The sequence below is a fragment of the Anguilla anguilla genome, chromosome 2 (genome assembly GCF_013347855.1).
Source record: "Anguilla anguilla isolate fAngAng1 chromosome 2, fAngAng1.pri, whole genome shotgun sequence".
Lineage (NCBI taxonomy): Eukaryota > Metazoa > Chordata > Actinopteri > Anguilliformes > Anguillidae > Anguilla > Anguilla anguilla.
Genome location: NC_049202.1, coordinates 51,478,065 through 51,500,873, shown reverse-complemented (window position 1 = coordinate 51,500,873; position 22,809 = coordinate 51,478,065). Strand labels below are relative to the sequence as shown.

The following is a 22,809-nucleotide window of genomic DNA, read 5'->3' as shown; positions in this document are numbered from 1 at the left end:
GGCATTAGATGGTAGCAGAATGCAATCATTGCTCCGATGATTTTAAACGGTGTGCATGGCTGTTTATTACAAGCATTAGATTTTAGTACAGTAATTTTAGTGGGCAGAATGTGCACAACAGCCTTGCTAGACAATGCCCTTTTGTGATGCACATAAGGAACATATTTGAAATAGTGTGAAGGCAATGCAGGTAACACAATGAGGGATTGTACATATTTAATAAAAAAAAGAAACAATGCACTGTCTGTTTAGTGTCTCCATGATGTAATTTAGGGAGCCCAGCAGCTTGTGCTGAAGAGCTAATTGAGTAAGTGATATCACATACTGCTTATCCCCACACTACAAGAACAAGGTTGGCCAGTCCAGTCAAAACTGCTCCAGGGCCACTTCCTCTGGAGAAAGTGGAAACGGGCCGGTGTTTTCAGTGGCAGCCCTTCTGTGTTCCAGCTCCATACGGGCGTCTGCGGTATCTCTCCTTCCCATTTGTCGCTGCTGCAGCCTGTCAGCTGAGGTGACCTAGAGGTCAGCCGGTACAGTACGCGGTTAAGCTAACCTGCTGCCGGCCAGGGCTTGACCTTCACCCTGCCTGACCAGCATGTGACCGTGTGAGAATGTCAACAGCACAGGTCAGAGGCTTCCATGTTGTGTCTCAGGTAAATTTTTAATAACACATTGCCTAGGAATGTAGCACTTAAAACAAAAAACAAAAAAATCACTCTGTGTCAACAGTGCTTTTGGAGAAGTTAATCCTTGTTTGAGAAATATCTCACCAAAGCCTTATGCCTGACAATCCAGTTAATGTTTTAAAAGCTATCGCACAGTAAGATGGGAACATACATTAATCATTATAGGTTTGAACCCTGCCACCAGAGAGCTGAATGTGCATGGGCTTGCCATATTTTAACAATTGCTGTTTACATGCAAGAGAGAAGACTGTAACTGCCATTGCACAACCAGTAATCATAGGCTTGACAGGTCACTTTTGTATAGGATATTTACTGTGAGGCTGATGGAAATTAACAGGGTGACAGTTAACTCAGTAGTCTTTAGTTCTGTGCTGGGTTTCTGATTAATCTGGCAAGCACCAGTCAGGTCTGATCCTGTAAGGTAAGGGAGTGCCAGTGGTAATTACAGTTGAATTGGACAGCCAATGACATGCCTGCTCCTTGCAGGGCTCAAAGCGCTAAGAAAGACACCTTTTCTCTGCATGTCATCTCACTAAGATCTTGTTACCGCTACATGGTAGCCAGACCACCTCTGCTACATTCAAGAAAAATCAGCATGCAGTGGTTTTAGTTGAGATGAGGCTGAAAGATTCAAGCACTTTGGCATGTTGCCTTCATCAGCGAAATGGTGTTGCATGCTGAAATAAGACGGCAGTCCACTTCAATTTAAATAACATAGCTCCCATAGGGGTGACCCCAGAGACCGGGCATTGTGCCAGCCCTCCCTAATGACAATTTCCTCGTTTACTAGAACATAGGGTTGCCCATGCCTGATCCTGGGCTATCGCTTTGTGGTAAAACTGAAAGTGGAATTCCTTAAGTGTACTAACCTGTTCATTTATCAGCCTGTTTAGTCATTTACTTCAAACTGCCCTTCAAGGCTGCATTGTATACTGCAAATGCAGCTGGTTTATTCTGAGTCCTGCTGGTTCTGAGGAAAGCTGTTCCTTTAAAAAGAGGTTGTAGTTCTCAGATTGATTTAGTGATACACAGAGGTGATTGCACTGGGATCCTATATACCGGACGTGAGCGCACTTAATTACTAAAACTACCAACTGCCCAGAGGGGCAAATGGTAATGCGCAAAATTCTGTATTCAGTTATAATCAGTTTAAAGAATAAATCATGAATTTAGTAGGGTGATGCATGCTTTCAGTTGCTTTGACTGACTGAGAAATTATCTGAAATAAAAACCAGCAGACTCAGTGTATACCCTTTGGGCAGCCTTGCCAGAATGGTTTTAATATAAATGAATTCATTTTAAATTAATCATAAGTGTTTGTGACATTCTCATGGGCAATTAGAAATATTAATATATAAATGCTGTGTTGTCAAACTCATTCCAGTTGCTTGCAGTGTAATTCCAAGTTTATTCTGGTAGCATGAAACTGCAGTGGGGACAGTAGACTTGGTCTCCTCTGTAATGCAACAGAAGTGGATGTAAAAAGCTGGGGTTGGATGGCTGACAGCTACTGTACTTATCTTTAGCGTCTCTTAGCACCAGAACTGAACTGCAGTAAGCATAAACACAATCAGTTGTTTCCACAGTGAAGCAGGCAGCATTTCCACCCAAACAAACAGCAGAAATGTTGATATTTTTCTTTGGTGTCCTCATTTCACCTCTGTATAGCATGGCTTCTTGGCAACAGAAGGAGGGGGAAGGCCTTTTGATTCCCGAGGGCCACTCCCCCCACTCCTGTCCCTGCCCTCTTGCGTCGCCCTGTGTGTGTGTTTCTGTGTTTTCAGGGTGTGACTTGGATACCAGGCTTTCAGCTTGGCCGGGCAGTGCTGCCAAGCCTCCAGGAGCTCACGGAACTCAGCTCAGCAGGTAGGATCTCCACAAGCATGACCCCCCGGCCAGCCTTCACAGTCCTGTGTAGAACCAGGTCACTACCGCCATGTGATGTTTCTTATATGGGTCTGAGCACAGCAGCACGCAATTTTACAAGTACAATTTAGTCATTTAGTAGAACTGCATTTCCAGTGGTATACAAAAACACACACACACACACACACATACACAAACCTGGTCTTTGTCACAGAATTGGCCTGTTTACAATTATGGTCAGGTTGGCAATGACATTTTTGAGAGCAAAGAACATTGCAAAAATCTCATCTTATTCACATTTAGAAGCACAACAAATTTCAGCTGAATTGTTCATTAATTTCTCATAAAACACTAGGCATACATATTCTGTTCCAAAGTTGTATTTTTAAGAGCTTAATTTTGAACATGCCTGAAGGTGCATCTCTACAAGTTCTTGCGATACATTCCTACTTCTAGGAACGGCGAGACATCACACTCAGTTCAAAGGCAGTCATTCATTTTCTGTGGCCATAATACTCATGTTAAAATTTACGTTTCCTGCCATCTGCAGTCCATATAAGCTTTGGCCAATTTAAGCACCCTGTAATTTTCAATAATTGTTTTATAAACATTTAAAAGCATTTCATGGATTGTCACCAGAAATTAAAATCACATAAAACAATAAAACCCACAAATGGTGCACCAGATAGGGTTTGTCAATGCAGGAAATACTCATTAGTTTATCTTAAGTGAGCCTTTCATGGGGTGGATTTGTGCATAATTCCATGCTGTGGATGACATCAGTATGTTTGTGCGTGTATCACTGTGTCACTATTGTACAGGAAGCACACAGTTGAATCATGTGTGAGGAGGCTGACACTGCACTGGTCTCCAGGGGATTGCTGACACACACACAGTCCCTGCGCTTCAGCCCTTCATAGAGGAGAGCAGGGCTATTAAAGCTGTTAAAAGACAGACATGGCCACCCCCAGCGCTCCCACTGAGAGCCACAATGAGCATTGTTCCCCATTGATTCCAGAGCAAGCGCCCTGCTCAGAATGGCTGTGGGTGGGCAGGATTGCAATGTGTGCGAAACAGTCAGATGCACTGCTGCAGTGCGCAACCGTACCACCGCCTCTGTCTGCAGGACGGTTAAGCCTGCAGCCTTCCAAACCACCACACTCAGATTATTCATCCATATGTCCCTGTGCAAACCAGGCATACTTATAAATGGATTGCCCAGCTAGAACATATCTGCTCAGTCCTTTCAGGATCTTCACTATACATGCAATGGCTCATACAGTACACATCACCACAGGCCATGTAGGGATTGTGTTTGGGTCAGGGCAAAATGCAAAACATCAGTTGTTACCTCCGAGGTTACCAACCAATAACATAATGGGCTTGCCATATTTTAACAATTGCTGTTTACATAATACCTTGCCTTATCAGTTGCCTGTGAAGAATAGTGATACAGTATTTGTGTACTGCATCACCATTTCAGCTTGCCACACAGCACGTTCAGTAGCTCATCGTGCTGGGCTGTTGTGTATGCAGCACTATGGTGTTTAAGCATTAAAATGTTGGGTGTGCTCCATAGTTGAATGGTACATCTGTGTCTGGGAGCCCAGGGCAGCACTGAACCGAGTAAAGAGTAATACGTCTGTAAGCTGTCAGTTTGTGCAGTCATAACAGGAGCATAAATTATGCGAGCTGTGAGCAGGCAGGAAGTGGGTGAAAGGTAAAGTGGGAGGGACAAGGCAGGGACAATAAAATGTGGGAGCATGAGTAAGGAGAAGGAGACTGCGGACGCTGCGGACAGGCAGCGCTCATAGCCGGCCTGCGATGGTGTGACTCCTGATTCTCAGAGCCTTCGCCGTGCCCTGCCAAAGGGGAGGGGCCGCAGAGAAAGCCAAACAAAAACAAACGCGCTGACACGCCCACGCAGGCGCACAGACGCGCATTCCCAGGCCCAGCGTACTCTCTCAGATGTCAAGAGCAGCCATGGAAGCAAGCATGCACGCACAGACACACAAACGCCCACGCGCGCAACATTATGCAAATGCACGCTGCTCACAGCCTCCAGCTGTTGATTTGCTTTTATTTCAGAAGCGGAAGGCTACTTGAACGTTATAAACTGTGACAATGGGCAAATGCAGTGGCTCCCTCATGGGTAAAAAAGAATGCACGTTTTCACTTGTACATTTCCTTCCCAGAGGAAAATGAAGGCGGGACGTTTTCCATCATTATGTTGCCGCTGTTACATAAAGGTCGATCTGCCAGCCCTCTGTGCTGCGTCATGACAGCATCATGGACAGATCTCTCAGCACTGCAGGGTCTGGATCCACACGGCCATGAGGTTCTGGTAAATGAATGAGGACTCATGCTGCAAGCAGCGAGACTGCGCCCTTCGCAGCAACCTTGCAGGCAGGCGGTCCGTGGAGACCCGTGAACGTGTGTGTCTAGACTGCGCAGAACAGGTCAGGCAGGGGTAACGACAGCAACAATGAGCCAACCCCCTCTCCACAAACACACACAAGTCACATGCCACCCGATAACTCCACCCCCCTGCAACTGACAACATTCAGCTCCATTCTCATACCACAAACACTACCACCCCACCCCCTCCCTCTGACACACACACACACACATACACACACACTTTCTCACTCAGTCTCACAAACCATGCTCTGCCTCCGCGCAACATCATCGCTAAGTGACAAATAGGGACTGCGGCTCTGAAGCCAGGGCCTCATTAACATTTGTTATGGCCATGCCGTTAAGCTCTGTGCCGGGGTATAAGGGACAGCTTTATCTTTTCTTCTCCCCCCTCCCCACTGAGGAGCAATGTGTTAAAGCGATCAATGCACTCTGTTGTGAGGGTCCATCCCGGAGCAGAGAGCAGCTTGGTGCTGCCCAGGGCTGCAGAGATGGCGTTCAGTGAATTAGCATGCTCCACAGAGCAGGGCTCAGACGCTGCCTGCCTTATATGGAGAGTTCAGATCTGCCTCACAAAAGACACGCTGGAAGACTGTGATCTAGGCCACCAATCAGTGGGGCTTGTAGTAGAAATGGGCTGATTAGCCTCTGTCTGGGTTTTCACACTGGGATTTAGAGTGTAGCCATGGAGCAGTTTTATTCAGTTCAGTGCAAGGCTTTGCCATGACTTGTCTGAGCATTGCTGCTTCATTTAAACGTTGTCAGAAATTCTTCTGGTGTGGAACCACAGAGGGCATTATTTATTTATTTATTCCAGCAGAGATTCTTTCCAAAATATTTTCATGCTTATATTTATTCATGATAACCAATAGAGGCAACAGTATTAGTGACGAAGCTCGACAAAAAAAAAAGCGAAGATAAGCTTCCTTCTTCTGTAATAAACATCTGGGGGACTCCACACCTGTGCTGAGATCAACTCCAGCTGTGGCCCTTGTGAAGTTCCTCTGTGACGTTGCTGGAGTTTGAGTCGAGCGAGAGGCCACAGTGGCGTCCAATCACAGCGCTGCAGGTCACATGTGGAAAACATGTCTGTGACTAAGAGGCGGAGCACAGCGCTGGGCCTGTGTGCTGACGGCGTGCAGACAGTGCTGCAGCAGGGCCGTTCTCTCTCTCGTGTACAGCGCCTTTCATTCCCCCTCACTACTCACAGAGAGCCTCCAGCTGCTGAGCACAAATGGGAAGTGGCTCTCCATGTTTTCATTCAGAAAAGACACACATGCACGCACACACACACACACACGCACATACTCTCCCTCTCACACACACACACAGACACTCTCTCTCTCTTTTTCACACACACATATGCACAGCCAACTCACCAACTTCTCTCTCTCTCTCTGTCTGTCTGTCTATCTGTCTGCCCCCTCCCCCTCCTGTCTCTCTTTCGCATACACACACACACACACACACACACACACACACACACACCAAGGCTTTTATTATTCAAGATTAATCCAAAAGAATGCAGGAGCTGCCGGGTGCCCATGCATCTCTAATGCAGTTCTCCGTCACTCTGAGGAACGCTGTTCTTTAGCTCTTTGTTTAGCGGGAGGTGCTTGAGAAACAGCCAAATCACATGACTTCAATAATCTTTTGTGTCAATATAATTGCTGTCCAATTAGACACCAGCTTTACAGTTGTGAACGGCTATGGAACACATTGTAACACATAAATTTAATGTGCATAAACTGATAACTTGTGGATATAGGACATAAACAGCAATACAAAATCACTGATAACAAATAGTGGTTACACCCTGTAACTGTAACTTAATGGCACAACTCCAGATGATTATTTTTACACTATTTCCTCAAAATGAGTAATACGCTTACATCCGGCAGTTTATGAAAGCCCTGAAACAGATGCACCAAAATATGTCAAGGCCATTGGGTTTACAGAGAGCCCTCTGGTGATAGGTTCAGGTAAAGCACTCTATATTACAGCAGTTATGAGATGTGTCTCTACAGATTTTGAAGACACACATTTTATCTTCACAGTACAGTAAATTAAAATTGAAGATGTGCAAGTAAGCAAATGAAATCGCTTCCTCACCTTTGGAAAATGATACCTATTGATTTATATTTTCAATTTTCTTTTCAATAGTCTGCTTGAAAACAGTGCATTACCACTGATTTTTATATTGTTATGCTGTGCAGATTCACTGATTTTCATGTTATGTAGATTGGCTGGTAGAGAGGGCAGAATTTTAATGAGCTCTGAAAAAACAGTTTAACAGAAATTGACATCATCCTTCAGTTGGAGGCTGGTCAAGCACAGGGACTCAACATGGCTGCTCACACAGCCAAATTCCTCTCAGACCTGCGTTACACACACCGCAAGGATTAGTGTGTGTGCCACCTCCCTGGGTCTGTTACTGACTGTGTTCATTTGAAGTAGTCTCAGGCCCTCAGACATGCTGGCTGTCTGGCAGACAGCAAGTCCTGCTGATTCCTCAGTGTATCAACTGAGAATGACTGCTGCGTTCGCTGTAGCGACATTGGTTTTACAACCACAGAAAAATAAATCTTAGCAAAGTGATTGATTTATTGGTGCACATAACATGCTGTTATTTAACATGCTTTAATTTTCATGCTCCATGCCTCTCTCTGAGAAGATCTACAGTGACTAAGCACATGGTAAAGAAACGTTTCCCCATCACGTGCTGCAGTGTCTGTAATTAAGGGTACACACGCGATCTTGTTTCAACAAAGGTCATCTGCGAGCAGCGTACGATAGTGACTGCGCAGGGGCTGGACGTGTCCAGCAGGCCACCCCTCACCTTGCTGCAGTGGCAGGTTTGCTTTGGCACAGGCTGGCTTTTCCACCCCGTCGGCACCAGGAAGGGGAGCTGACTCCATAGCTGCCTGCTCACCGGAACTGAAACAGTATCCTCGGTCCTGGCAGGAAGGAGAGCTGCTACTCAGCACATAAATATTACTGAAGTGAATGTCACGAACCCAAGGATAAAACAACCGCCGCCACTGTCACGACCTCCTCATCGCTGGCAGAGGACCAACAGGACTGAGTCTCCTGTGAATTACTGACCGTGACAGGAAGAATAATAGAGTGAGGAGAATGGTGTGTGGGAGGGGGGAGGAGAGGGAGCAGGGAGGCACGTATTACATAACATGTAAAAGCAGCCATTCCTGTCGGTACAGTACGCTTTTCAAATTCCACACAAAAACGACCATGAAATCTCTCTTACCAGGGAATAGGCACAGTACCGTGGTTTATTCAACTTCCTTCATCTGAGGGCCTTATCCAGGACACCGCACAGAGTATTAGCGGTTACAACGCCCAAACAAAGACGCAGCCTGCCAATCAATTAAATTTAAAGGTAAATTCAGGGAACACTCATGATGCAGCCAACTGGAACTGGCTGCTTTTTAATCAGGCGTAGCTGTAGGTGCAATGCTATCTTCGGAGTAGCTGCACTGCAGTCTATAGCAGATGCAGGAGCAGGATTAGTGTGGAGCGTCAGAAGAACTGCAGTGCTCGTACGTAGACTCCACACAGAGACACGCCTCTGACAGCTTCCTCGTCAGCCTGGGTGTAAAAGGATTGTTCCCACTGCTCTATTTTTAAACTTAAAGCAGAGATTACATTTATAATACCTTCTGTTACAGATATTCTCTTCCTCCTGCTTTGTTGCTGAGGCATTTATAATGACAATGTACACTATATTTAAAGGGCTTGGTAATATTTTGGTCTGCTTACTGAACACAGGCCTCAGTAATTATATATACTTACAGACAACCAAGGACATTCATATTAATTTTAACTGGATTCAAATGATAGCAAAAACAAAGTCTCTGATTCTCTTTATATGTGTGTGCTGAATGCACTGATAATGTACATGAGCAGCATGTGTGTCCTTAGCTGTGCCGGTGGTCATATTCTCTCTGGCAGGACAGGGGTACTGGACCTGGAACAAGGGGGCACTAGGGAAGGCAAGGTCAGGTCCACACGGCCTCTGTACAGGATGCCATCAGTCCCCAGGATCCCAACCTCCTCCTAGAACATAAAAACATAAAAACACAGTGTTCAGAAAACAAGAACTCACAGAACCCCTATGGACTGCATCCTGTGTAGAGAAGGAAGGTACTGCACTGAGAAAACACCTGCCACTTTCCAACACTCTTCAGGCAATGAGATCCTTTATTCAAATTCCCCATCACTAAATCAACCTACACAAGAGAGACTGTCTGCTGTGCTCACAGACCAGCTCTGACAGGGCACAGGCACATGGTGAGAGCAGAAACCTGCGTATGAGAGGAGTTTCTGTGAGGGGTCATGGGTGTTTAAGGCCGCCATTTCACGTGCCACTGGGTCAATGCTAACTTACTTCAGTGGAGACAGTGAGGGCCAACATGGGTCCACGCGGGCAGCGTGGGTGTCAGACGGAGCATGCGCTCCCATTACTGCGATTGAATCTGGCTGGGGGAGCAGAGTGACTGTGACAGCTGCCGCTCTCCGGCCCCCTGCCTCCCTGTCATTAGATCTGCCTCACAGGGCACGCAGCGCGCTCTGCCTTCCAAGCCCGGCGTGCTGCAGGAACACTGGGGTCTGGAGCGAGGCATGCTGGGACGAGCCTGTATCGAGTGAAGGCCGGTTTGTCATGGCTGAGCGGGGGCCAATGGCAACGGATCGCCCTTAAAAATTAACACCCACTCTGCCTGCTGTACTGGAGCTGTCCGAACACAGCCTTTCTGCCACATTACCCCCAATCCCACACTCTGTGTATGTCCAGACACCCTTTTCCATCCGTCCAACACCAAGATGGGCATAAACACTTATACACAGCGTGTCATCTTGGACGACAGTCAGCGTAGCACCAGTCCACAGTCTCTCGGTTCAGACATGGCACACACAGCCATCTGGCTGGGGCAAAGTCCTCCAGTCCCTTGCAGGGAGCATGGGCCTCGCGCTCACCCTGCAGTAGGGCTGCTGGACAGGGTCCATGCTGGGATAGAAGGTGCGAAGGGTCTGGGCGGAGGGCGGTCGTCTGTCAGCTGCAGCTCTGCGGGTCTGGACCCCCCCGCTGGCGGATTCAAAAAAATGGAAAATGCAAAGACATAGGGGTTCTTACACAACCTACCATTACATTATTACATAGTGTGCATGCCTCGACACTGCAATCACAAGTCAACAAATTGCATAATATTATGTTAAAGCAGCCAAGCTTGAAAGATTAGATGTAAATTTTTATTTATAGTCTTCAACCAATCTGTGGAATGCCTAGCTGACTCAGCACAGTATCACTGAGATCCTGCAGTGCATGTTCCTGGTAAGGAGAGCTCTTTGTCTGCTGGTTAGTATTCTGTGGAGGCACATAGTTTACCCAGCAGTCTCATAGAGCTGTTGCCAACATGCCACCAGAGCCCCAGACTTACAGCCCCAGCATACCAATGTTAGTCTGACACCTAGTGGTAACTTAGGGAAACAGCAGCAAAATCAGCTGCCTGACATGTGGTTGCTTGCATTCATATTAACAGACACCCCCTGTCCAGCTGTGCTAATCTCTGCCTTCCTCATCTCTTCCCATCATATTGGAAAAAGCCAAAGAGAAGAGTCCACCCCGGTGCTTGGTCTGTGCTGTGTCCTCACCTCCAGGCCTGTCTCCGCTGGTGAGGCCCCGTAGACCCAGACCTGCCAGGACGAGGTGAGGTGGACCTGACCGTCACCAGGTGCCTGACATTTGGGCATAGGCATTCATGCTTATGTAAAGACAATGTGTACATCTGACACATCTGCTTGAAAGTTATATTCATAAGATGGAGAGAGGACAGGAAAAATGGATAAACAGGTCAAAAAGCTGTCATGCTGAAAGCTGGAAGAGTGTGCACTCACATTCCTGTCAATATGTTTGCGGGCTTATCACAGGAGATGCAGGAAACCCTCTCCAGCAGCTTTCTGAAGGCACAGACCAAATGAAGAAGTTTTCAATAATGCAAACCAGGCTTATATATCATGGTTCCAATGACATAAGAAAAATGCTATGGTATCAGTATGTCAGTATGTCACTAGGGGGAGTCTGGAGTTATGATCATTTTCATTGTAATGTGTACACAATCTTTCTTTGCACAATACAGGTCTCAGAATAGTACCATCTTTAACATTTTCTTGACACTTCTTCCGGGATTTATTGTACTGAACTTAATGCTAATAAAGACAGTATGAGGAAAAGCCGGAGTCAGTCATGTAGAGGAGGGGGCCATACTTTCGGAAGCCTGCAGGTGTGTTAGCCCCGAGGTCTGGCTCCTCCTTTAGCCTGGCTTTGATCTTCCTCCAGCCGTCTTCCAGCTCCTGCTTCAGAGGGATGAGCTCCACGCGATCTAGCTGTGGACTACAGGTGGCACCACCACGAGACATTATAGATTAATGAAGCTGTTCTGTCTGTGGCTTTTCCTGCCATGTTGTAGAGTTTGGGAGATTTTCTTTTACTTGCATATGCCTACATGATGAGAGGTGCTGTCACAGAAGAGCTGTGGGCATGGCAGTTCCCAGCGCATAACACTTTAGAATAGAAGAACAAGAAGAAGAAGAAGAAGATGCCAATGTATTTATTCAGTAACTTCAATGTTGCAGTAATCTGATATCCAATCAATAATAAAACCACTCTCATTCAGAGATGGAAGCTGAATGGATTCCTTAAATTGAACAAACAGTTCACTCTGGTAGCTAAGTGCCTTGCTCCATTAAAACTGTAGGCGGAAATTGTCTGAACTGTAGCCCTCCAGGATTAGGGCAGATACAGAACAAGTGCGCCTTAATGTCTGAAACAAAGTAATTAGCAATGGGGGATGCATTAAAATGAAAGGGATATTCACCACTTCCTATGTATGTTTTCTGTAGGGGTTTTCTAGCACAGTGGCATGCAGCCTTTGGGAAGACACGCTGTGTGTGTGTGTGTACCAGACAGAAAAATAACCACGACACAAAACTTTTCTCTTAAAACACCTTAGGAGATTACAGAGCATATAATATTGTATACTAATAGTATTGCATTTTCCCATTAATGAAAATGATAATGATAATAAAAATGTGCTTTATAATACTATATAATTGGCATAATTTTCAATAATGTTTCAATTTAATATAGTTATAGTGTGTATATAATGTAGAGCTCTCCACATGCATTGCCTTAACCCAAAGGCCATTGACTGGCTCTCTTGCTCACCTTGTGTTCCATGTCCTTGGACAGCTTGTCCAGCACCTCTGGCCAGTCCCAGTCCTGTGTGGGCAGGGTAGGCAGCAGGTCCTGCAGTAGGGAGCTCAGGTATTGAGAGATGGCCTTCTGCTGAGCTTGACTGAGAGACGCATCCTCATCCCCCACGCCTCTTTCCAGCTGCCCTTGCCCAGGGAGCAGATGACTGCAATTAGGTTCCTGAAAGCCAGGACTCCCCATCCCTGTTCCAGGGGATCTACTACCCTGTAGGTTTTCATTTCAACCCTAATTTGAGTGCACCTGATTCTACTAATTAGCAGCTAAACGAGATCTCTAGCTTTTGAATGAGGCAGGATTTGTTATTATTGGAGTGAATGCCAACAGTACAGTAGATCTCCAGGAACAGGGTTGAGCAGCCCTGCTGTAAGCACACTCAATGTCTTGATAGACTCAAGGGATCTGAAAAATATATATTAAAAAAGTGCAATCAGTGCTGGATATGTCTTTCCTTTTTAAGTATTGAGACATAAACCACAGAGGAAGGTTAGAATTCTACTCAATCAAATTCAATAAGAATAACACGCTACCTCACCACTCTCACCAGAACCTTTTCTTTTCTGCATTTGGACTCTGTGCTGCTCAAGGTGAGACACTCTGCTCTGTAAAGATGAAAACAAACACATAACACAAAAGGAAGTAGCTAGTTAGCTATATTCTAGCTATTTCGAAAATTCATGCAAATACACAGAGCAAGTTCGGTCAGGAAGCTCTTGTTGCAGCTGACCATTGGTCAGCTTCAGCAATCACGTTCTCTCATACACAGCCAATCGCATACCCACATCACTACATGTTCTCATACTCAACCAATCGCATACACACATCACTACATGTTCTCATACTCAACCTGCACACTGATAGTCAGACCTTGTTTCAACATCGTTTCAAACATAAATTAACCATTTCAGTCACATCATTTGTGGATTTACTAGCATCACACTGCAAAATGATTCTTTGCTACACCTTTCCAGGTTTAAAGAAACTTCTGTGACCTGCTCAAACCAGCCTTACCAGGTGGTATAAGTCTTATGTCTCCCACATTTTTCATGATTTTGTTCCTGTATTTCAAAAGTTTTAAATACAGACTGGGAGTGTTCACCCCCAGTCTGCATTTGTAGCCTCGGTGGCTTTAAGCTACTTTGGTTCATTTTACTGTACTGAGCAGATTATGATTTTCATTCAGAAATAAACCTTAGAAATAGAGTGTGCCATTAATACATGGGATGATTAAGCATTTGAACAAGAATGATTACATTGCCCAGATTTCATCACTTCATCAGGATTATTTCTAAATTTAATATGCGTGCTTGGGGGTTAAAAAATATCCTTTGAGTCTATTTCTGGATTGAGATAAAACAATATCCTAGAGAGTTTCTGCATGAGAGAATATTGGCTTCACCTCCAACTCTCTGCAGCTGTCCAGCAGTCGCTCAGTGGCAGCATTCTGTCTGTCAGATTCTGCCCTGAACTCTGCCAGTTTATCATAGAACGTCTGCAGACCCCTTTGCTCCTGCCAAAAAAAAGAACCGCATTACCGGTGTGAGTAATGAAAAAACCTGCAGGAATAGAACCTGAGCACAACAAAACACTCTGAGGACATAAGAAGAATATGCTAGAAAAAGGGATTCAATCCTGATTATTAATCTGCAGTTACACTGACTGGCTGGCGCAGGCTTAAATGACATCACTACAAGCTTTCTGCAAGGCGTGTCACCTGTGTTTCTTTCCTTTTCAAAGAATGTAACTCATCATCCAGGGATTTTAAATGTGCCTGAATGTTATTGGGGATGTCCTTGTTTGCTGTGGGGAGAGAGATAGAGTAGAGACAGGAAGGAGAGGGAACTCAACCGTGAACATTATGACTCACATCACATTCAGTAAGAGAGTAAGGGCATTTCGAAACATCGCACTCTGCTGTTCCCATCCCGTAAGCCTGAAGTGATGAGCAATAAGGTATTCACTATGAAGCCTCTCCCACTAAAATAATCCAGCAAGTCTCGATGGACAGCATGTAGGCCATATTAAAGATCACAGAGCTATGAAAGAAGCACATTCAGTCGTTACCATGGGCCTATTCTGTGACTGTCAACATTCCTCCTCATCGTATAATTCGCACAGTATTAAAAAGTGATTAAGAATATGAATAATCTCCTGAATACACACAAAGTAAAGAGTAAGTGAAGGAGGAAAGAAATGCATATTGCAAACTGAAGAGTGTGCTTTTTCAAGGGAAGATGCTTTTGTTGCCTCACCCAGTGCCAGCGTGAGCTGCTGCAGCTGGTCCTGCAGCGACTCCAGCTCCTCTTTGAGCGCTGCCTGCTGGGTGGACAGAGCTCCGACCCAGCGCAGGGCCTGCTGTCCCTCCTGCTGTTCGGACTCCACGCTGGGTTGGTTCTGTGGCCTGGTCTGCCGGAGTAAAACAAGCAGAACTGAGACCCTGCTGCCCGCGGGTGGCAATGCGCTGAGACAGTGCTGTGGGCGCTGGGGGAAGAGATGGTACCGGCTGGGGGAGAGCTTCGGCCACATGGCTCTACAGGACCAGCTCCTCGGGGTGGGGGAGGGCAGCCAGGTTACTGCCTAATGACCTCTGGAGAGATGTTTTGTAACGCAAGTGCTATCATTTGGAAATACAGCTACTGTTCTCTTAATGTTCACATATGTGCAGTTATGAATATATACATTATTGATAAATATTATATTCTCCTATTGCAAGATCTTTTATTTGAACCCATTTTCTTAAAAATTGCTATTCAAAAAATTGTGAAACAGGCGATGCTTCACGATGCTGGAAGCGGCTTTAGAATTAGTTTCAGAAAACTATAGTCCCTAATCAGGGATTCAAGAATATTCCTACTGTGATGCCGAACTCTTCTAAATTCATTATTCACAAATTAGAATAATTTGGAATAATGAGCTTGGAGGAGCCAGGCATTACAGTAGGTATTCATCCCCCCACCCCACACACACCACACACACACACACACACACACATACACACACTCCACAATAATTAGAATTTTTTATTATTTTATTTTAGAGATTCAAAACCTGTGATTTAAATCCAACAATAATATGGCACACTAGAACAGATGGAAGTGAAATATAGGAAACACAGAAAGTGCCATATTAAGGTCTTGCTCCTTAATGTTAACACTCAGTGTACATATTTTAACAAATCTAATAAAGCTTTATGTGTACACACAAAACTATAATTGATCAACTGATATCTTACCACAGCCTCCTTCATTTGTCTCATCCTCTCTTTTAAGTCCTCCATAGTTGTCATAGCCTCCTTCACTGCTTGTAAAGTGACCTGGAAGCAAAACACAGTTTTCTTTCTGTGTCAGTTGCTTAGGGTTCATTGTCAATTAATGTGTGAATAAAAGCCCATGAAGGACAGATAGAAATTTTGAAAGACATTTGTGACATAAATGTAGTGTTGTAATCATTGTTAGAAATTGGACAATAAGCGTGAAATGAATTTTGTGAAGGTTGATTAAGATTGTACCAAATGAATATGTGCTTGCTGGCTTTTTTGCAAGTAGCTTGTTTGCTAGCTGGTACATTTTTCTAGATTGCTAGCAAGGTTACTTTTTTATATGTTTATCTTTCTTGCATAATAATTTAAATACCTAGACATATTCAAGTGCACACATCATGCATCTCCTTGCTTGTTTTGCTGGTTTAGTCCCCAAGGTATGTGCTTGAAGGTATAATCATATTAAAGTCATACCAAGGTTAAATATGGTGCTCAGCTCTATGCTTCTTCCCTACATAAATGCTGCAGCAACTCTTCTCCTTAGAGGAATTTGAACAATGTGAATAGGTGACATATTTCTAGAGTGGGTGAGACTGGGGTATTAAAGTTAACCTTTACCTTTAAATACTGACATGAAGACCCATGGGCAGAAAAACAAGAACGGAGTTTGTCTTATAAACTGCTGTTGATGGATTCATTTGTTGCTACAGCAACAGCTATTAAAGCTTGCATATAATAAAGCTTAGCTATATTTGAAGTAGGCGTGACCTGACTGTTTACGATTCCCTTTACCACACTGAAGCTCATAGGTTCAAAAATAAATCATAAATGACTAAGAACATAACTTGCCATAAAATTCTATGTACAATGCAGGCCTGCTATATTACAGGATGAATTCAGCTGCTGAAGATCACATTTGTAAAACAGTAATCAGGAGCCCTATTCCCAATCCATCCCCCAGGTCCAAAATGAATAAATTGAAAACCTGTATGCACAAACACTCTTGTACTCTGTACACACAGTTTCTTACTGCCTGCTGTGTCACTTGCAGTTCATCCATCTGCATGAAAGTACTATTTGTTGTATCCTTAAGGATCCTTACTTCATCCAGCAAGTCCCCCAGTACAGACATGGCCTATAATTGACAAAATTGATAAACATCAAAAAAAATAAACATCTCCAGATGTGATAGTATGGTAGTAGAGGACAATAAAATGACTTGATACTCAATCTGAGTGCCAGTCCAATCTATAAATTATAGCAGACCCATTTTGTATGTCAGGTTACTCCACTTTCCAATATACAGTAGGTCTTATCAGCCAGAGAAGCTCTTGGGTTTACCTTGGCGATGCCATCATGGTTGGCTTCTGTCTTTTTGCGAAGCTGCATCAGCTGCCACATGTCTCTGACAAGCTGGGCACTGCCAGAGGTGGTCTGTTTCAGGAGAGCGTCGGTAGTGGGCAGCTGGTCCAGGGCATCCATGCGTTGCTCAAGCCTGGCCAGCCTCTGTGCCATTGCACGGGCAGACACACCAGCTGAGTCAGGACTGCAGGTACTTTCCACCAGCCCAGTTTCAGATTGGTCTGGTGCGCCTCTCAGAGAGCTCCTCTTCAATGAGCCGATGCCCAGCTGATCCAGTACACACTGCAGGAGAGAGTATAAGGCTGTCAAATTGACAGATCCTGCTTCAGGGTTACTTATTGCCAGGTCTGCCAGTTCCGTTAATGTGATCGTATTCATAACTGCCAGCTTTGCCTTATGATACTCTAATATGAAGACCAAGTGAAGATGAACGATGACTTGCTCTTGACTTGACCCAGGTAAAACAGCACCAAGCCCCTTACAGCTTGAACTACTGGCCTATGGTATAATTTCCAGGTCCACTAACCAGGCCATAAACCACTGAATCGGAAAGGCCTTTTAGCAGACCTCCTCTTACAATCCGGGAGAGATTTCAAGGGTTGCTAGGAGAGAGACACACAAAATCACTAGTTGGGTGGATGTCTTTCAGTGTGCAAAGGGAATTAGGGTTTATGAATATACTATTGCAGTAAATTCGTCTCTCAGTGAAGCAATGTTTTTGCATTTTATCTAATCTCATGCTGGTGAAACCTAAATGAACAAAAGCAAACATCTTTATGACAACAGAACTATACTCATGCTCAGAGCCATTTTATAATTTATATTGCACATATTATTCATGAAGTTATTCTGTCTGAGGCTGGGAAGAATCTTGGTTCCGTGTGAATCCACCCACCCCCACCCACCACAGGACAGTGGATGCATACCTGCCTCAGGTACCTTCTTGGTCTGGTATGTAATTTGTAAAATAACTATGTCTATCAGTAAACCTAACAGCCAGCATCCAGCAGATGGCAGATGTACCCAAAGCCTTTGTAAAACAAAATTAATTATCAGAGCAGCAGGGAGCAATGCCAATTTTCTCGCCATGTTTGCCTTGCCATGGGTGGGGTGATGGAAAGATTGTATTTGCAGATTGCTGGTTGGGGACAGTTGGGGACAGTCGGGGGGGTTAGGGTTAGGGTTAGGGTTAGGGTTAGGGTTAGGGTTAGGGTTAGGGTTAGGGTTAGGGTTAGGGTTAGGGTTAGGGTTAGGGTTAGGGTTAGGGTTAGGGTTAGGGTTAGGGTTAGGGTTAGGGTTAGGGTTAGGGTTAGGGTTAGGGTTAGGGTTAGGGTTAGGGTTAGGGTTAGGGTTAGGGTTAGGGTTAGGGTTAGGGTTAGGGTTAGGGTTAGGGTTAGGGTTAGGGTTAGGGTTAGGGTTAGGGTTAGGGTTAGGGTTAGGGTTAGGGTTAGGGTTAGGGTTAGGGTTAGGGTTAGGGTTAGGGTTAGGGTTAGGGTTAGGGTTAGGGTTAGGGTTAGGGTTAGGGTTAGGGTTAGGGTTAGGGTTAGGGTTAGGGTTAGGGTTAGGGTTAGGGTTAGGGTTAGGGTTAGGGTTAGGGTTAGGGTTAGGGTTAGGGTTAGGGTTAGGGTTAGGGTTAGGGTTAGGGTTAGGGTTAGGGTTAGGGTTAGGGTTAGGGTTAGGGTTAGGGTTAGGGTTAGGGTTAGGGTTAGGGTTAGGGTTAGGGTTAGGGTTAGGGTTAGGGTTAGGGTTAGGGTTAGGGTTAGGGTTAGGGTTAGGGTTAGGGTTAGGGTTAGGGTTAGGGTTAGGGTTAGGGTTAGGGTTAGGGTTAGGGTTAGGGTTAGGGTTAGGGTTAGGGTTAGGGTTAGGGTTAGGGTTAGGGTTAGGGTTAGGGTTAGGGTTAGGGTTAGGGTTAGGGTTAGGGTTAGGGTTAGGGTTAGGGTTAGGGTTAGGGTTAGGGTTAGGGTTAGGGTTAGGGTTAGGGTTAGGGTTAGGGTTAGGGTTAGGGTTAGGGTTAGGGTTAGGGTTAGGGTTAGGGTTAGGGTTAGGGTTAGGGTTAGGGTTAGGGTTAGGGTTAGGGTTAGGGTTAGGGTTAGGGTTAGGGTTAGGGTTAGGGTTAGGGTTAGGGTTAGGGTTAGGGTTAGGGTTAGGGTTAGGGTTAGGGTTAGGGTTAGGGTTAGGGTTAGGGTTAGGGTTAGGGTTAGGGTTAGGGTTAGGGTTAGGGTTAGGGTTAGGGTTAGGGTTAGGGTTAGGGTTAGGGTTAGGGTTAGGGTTAGGGTTAGGGTTAGGGTTAGGGTTAGGGTTAGGGTTAGGGTTAGGGTTAGGGTTAGGGTTAGGGTTAGGGTTAGGGTTAGGGTTAGGGTTAGGGTTAGGGTTAGGGTTAGGGTTAGGGTTAGGGTTAGGGTTAGGGTTAGGGTTAGGGTTAGGGTTAGGGTTAGGGTTAGGGTTAGGGTTAGGGTTAGGGTTAGGGTTAGGGTTAGGGTTAGGGTTAGGGTTAGGGTTAGGGTTAGGGTTAGGGTTAGGGTTAGGGTTAGGGTTAGGGTTAGGGTTAGGGTTAGGGTTAGGGCTAGGGTTAGGGTTAGGGTTAGGGTTAGGGTTAGGGTTAGGGTTAGGGTTAGGGTTAGGGTTAGGGTTAGGGTTAGGGTTAGGGTTAGGGTTAGGGTTAGGGTTAGGGTTAGGGTTAGGGTTAGGGTTAGGGTTAGGGTTAGGGTTAGGGTTAGGGTTAGGGTTAGGGTTAGGGTTAGGGTTAGGGTTAGGGTTAGGGTTAGGGTTAGGGTTAGGGTTAGGGTTAGGGTTAGGGTTAGGGTTAGGGTTAGGGTTAGGGCTAGGGTTAGGGTTAGGGTTAGGGTTAGGGTTAGGGTTAGGGTTAGGGTTAGGGTTAGGGTTAGGGTTAGGGTTAGGGTTAGGGTTAGGGTTAGGGTTAGGGTTAGGGTTAGGGTTAGGGTTAGGGTTAGGGTTAGGGTTAGGGTTAGGGTTAGGGTTAGGGTTAGGGTTAGGGTTAGGGTTAGGGTTAGGGTTAGGGTTAGGGTTAGGGTTAGGGTTAGGGTTAGGGTTAGGGTTAGGGTTAGGGTTAGGGTTAGGGTTAGGGTTAGGGTTAGGGTTAGGGTTAGGGTTAGGGTTAGGGTTAGGGTTAGGGTTAGGGTTAGGGTTAGGGTTAGGGTTAGGGTTAGGGTTAGGGTTAGGGTTAGGGTTAGGGTTAGGGTTAGGGTTAGGGTTAGGGTTAGGGTTAGGGTTAGGGTTAGGGTTAGGGTTAGGGTTAGGGTTAGGGTTAGGGTTAGGGTTAGGGTTAGGGTTAGGGCAGTCCTTACCTGTTTCTCAGTCCTTTCTGCTGCAGCTGAGACTGTTAGGGTTAGGGTTAGGGTTAGGGTTAGGGTTAGGGTTAGGGTTAGGGTTAGGGTTAGGGTTAGGGTTAGGGTTAGGGTTAGGGTTAGGGTTAGGGTTGGGGTTGGGGTTGGGGTTGGGGTTGGGGTTGGGGTTAGGGTTAGGGTTAGAGCTAGGGTTAGGGTTAGGGTTAGGGTTAGGGTTAGGGTTAGAGCTAGGGGAGGGGTTAGGGTTAGGGTTGGGGTTAGGGTTAGAGCTAGGGTTGGGGTTAGGGTTAGGGCAGGGGTTGGGGTTAGAGCTAGGGTTAGGGTTGGGGTTGGGGTTAGAGCTAGGGGAAGGGTTAGGGTTAGGGTTAGAGCTAGGGTTGGGGTTAGGGTTAGGGTTAGGGTTAGGGTGTAGAATATTACAATGGCTCCCCCCATCACAGTACATAGACTGCGTGGTTGGTTGGGGGAGACCAAGGGCATGCACGGGCCTACGCCTGTCGAGCACAACTCTCAAACGTGGCTATAATCCGGGATGAAGGTTTGCTCATTTAACGGGAGTATGTTCTGGTGAGTAAACAGTGGAGTCTTTCACCTGCGGGTTAGGGTTAGGGTTTGCAGCTTGCTGGTTGAGGACAGTCGGGGGTTAGGGGTTAGGGGTTAGGGGTTAGTGGTTAGTGGTTAGGGGTTAGGGGTTAGGGGTTAGGGGTTAGGGGTTAGGGGTTAGGGGTTAGGGGTTAGGGGTTAGGGGTTAGGGGTTAGGGGTTAGGGGTTAGGGGTTAGGGGTTAGGGGTTAGGGGTTAGGGGTTAGGGGTTAGGGGTTAGGGGTTAGGGGTTAGGGGTTAGGGGTTAGGGGTTAGGGGTTAGGGGTTAGGGGTTAGGGGTTAGGGGTTAGGGGTTAGGGGTTAGGGGTTAGGGGTTAGGGGTTAGGGGTTAGGGGTTAGGGGTTAGGGGTTAGGGGTTAGGGGTTAGGGGTTAGGGGTTAGGGGTTAGGGGTTAGGGGTTGGGGGTTGGGGGTTGGGGGTTGGGGGTTGGGGGTTGGGGGTTGGGGGTTGGGGGTTGGGGGTTGGGGGTTGGGGGTTGGGGGTTGGGGGTTGGGGGTTGGGGGTTGGGGGTTAGGGGTTAGGGGTTAGGGGTTAGGGGTTAGGGGTTAGGGGTTGGGGGTTGGGGGTTGGGGGTTGGGGGTTGGGGGTTGGGGGTTGGGGGTTGGGGGTTGGGGGGAATTGTGATCATGGCCAAAATCTGGCCCAGTGGCCAAACGCAGCATATTCCATAATTGGAGTACGAGAGCAGTCGTTTTATTTTCCTGAAATCAGGGTATATTCTCCTTTTTCAGCTACCAGGGTTTCTTGGGAAGGTTTTAATTTCAAGCATCGTAGAGCAGCATAATGGGTGATCTTAGATGTTTTCATAAGCCTGTTTTCCTACGGACGAAATCCTAGCTAAGTTCTTAATGGATATATCACCATGGAAACCTTGAAAAGAACTGTGCACTGCTGCATTCCATATTACTCCCTCCCTTTTCTTATCAGAGGAAGTGAGCATGTACTTGGCTTAAAACTTCTTTTTGTTTTTAAGTACATAAGTACGTCAAAACCTTGTGCAATTTACACAATCTGATATGATAATAGGTTTAGCTCCCTTTTAACACCACAGTATAGTCTGTGACACTACGGTGATGACTGCCCCCCCCCCCCCCCCAACAGGAATACTCCATGTCCCCAGATAATGGGGCCCCGTGGTACACTCTCATGCCAACTGACCTGCCCACTAACCTGAGTGACCAGCACAGTGTGAGAGCAACCTCCCGTCACCTCACCAGTGATCTTACAACTAATCATGCCATTCAATTACTATGATACTATGACAACTTAAAATAAAGGGCATAAAATAAATATGTAATGATTAAGATGCCAATTAATAAGTCCTATTCATTGAAAAATATAAATAATTCAGAGATCCCAAAACACTGAAAAAAGTGGTGTGGGTATGTAATGATACGGACATTACTATTTCACTGATTACTTTCTCCACCATTGACACATACAATATTTTTAAAGCAACACTGACCTATCCGTAATGCAGCATATAACACATCTCTACAGAATAAACATTGAACACAGAGAGAAGAAATGCTTTTTGAGGGTTTTTTAACATAAATATTGTACTTGCGTAATTGTGAACCTGTGCTACTTCTGTGGTCAGTGTTGAATAACACTTCAGCCATCTCATTATCAGACACTCACATACTCATATGCAAACTGAGGAGAATGTTCCCAAGAGCCTAGTTTGATAGTTTATTGCTCTCTCTCTCGCTTGACCATTTTACAGGATCACATAAAAATTAGTTGTGCTTAAAAAATTGGATGTGCTAACGTGATAAATTCAAAGACATATTTTGTAGAAATGAAACTGCAGATAGCGCCGGACTTCAACCAGGACAGTCTTATAATTATTTGACTTATTCTAATATCACTGTTTTACTGTATTGTTCTTTTTGATAATGTCTTATGTAACTTGTGTATTTATGTTTACTTCTACTGTTTTCTAGGCCAGGTGGTGGTGGGAATTCTGAACTCTTGCAATTGTGTACCTCTTCAGTTACCTAAGTATATATAACCAATACCCTTT

General features: G+C 45.5%; 1 protein-coding gene and 1 long non-coding RNA gene across 3 annotated transcripts; both read right to left on the bottom strand.

Annotated features, from left to right (window-relative positions):
- Positions 1-107: 107 nt before the first annotated feature.
- Positions 108-10,067, bottom strand: LOC118220983. 2 transcript variants are annotated; one of them, XR_004764041.1, is made up of 3 exons: positions 9,963-10,067; positions 7,810-9,044; positions 108-516 (listed from the first exon to the last, which is right to left on the bottom strand). It is a non-coding gene; the product is annotated as an uncharacterized LOC118220983 (long non-coding RNA). The 2 variants fall into 2 exon arrangements; XR_004764040.1 differs by lacking the exon at positions 108-516 and adding an exon at positions 1,935-6,033.
- A 543-nt stretch (positions 10,068-10,610) lies between these two features.
- Positions 10,611-17,419, bottom strand: LOC118221491 (glutamine-rich protein 2). Its single transcript, XM_035406615.1, has 12 exons — positions 17,403-17,419; positions 16,856-17,158; positions 16,545-16,649; positions 15,488-15,568; positions 14,508-14,661; positions 13,970-14,055; positions 13,655-13,765; positions 12,786-12,857; positions 12,211-12,384; positions 11,251-11,369; positions 10,881-10,943; positions 10,611-10,721 (listed from the first exon to the last, which is right to left on the bottom strand). The coding sequence occupies exons 2-12, from the start codon at positions 17,027-17,029 to the stop codon at positions 10,634-10,636; spliced, it is 1,227 nt and encodes a 408-aa protein (XP_035262506.1). The 5' UTR covers positions 17,030-17,158; positions 17,403-17,419; the 3' UTR covers positions 10,611-10,633.
- Between the last annotated feature and the right edge of the window lie 5,390 nt (positions 17,420-22,809).

What these genes read in the sequence shown, in the direction of transcription:
- LOC118221491 (XM_035406615.1), bottom strand. Translation starts at nt 17,029, where the DNA reads ATGGCACAGAGGCTGGCCAGGCTTGAGCAACGCATGGATGCCCTGGAC. An exon ending in TGAAAAGGAAAGAAACACAG is followed by an intron (nt 13,766 to 13,969) that starts GTGACACGCCTT and finishes TTTTTTTGGCAG; the next exon opens with GAGCAAAGGGGTCTGCAGAC. An exon ending in GTTCTGGTGAGAGTGGTGAG is followed by an intron (nt 12,385 to 12,785) that starts GTAGCGTGTTAT and finishes CTCCCTGGGCAA; the next exon opens with GGGCAGCTGGAAAGAGGCGT.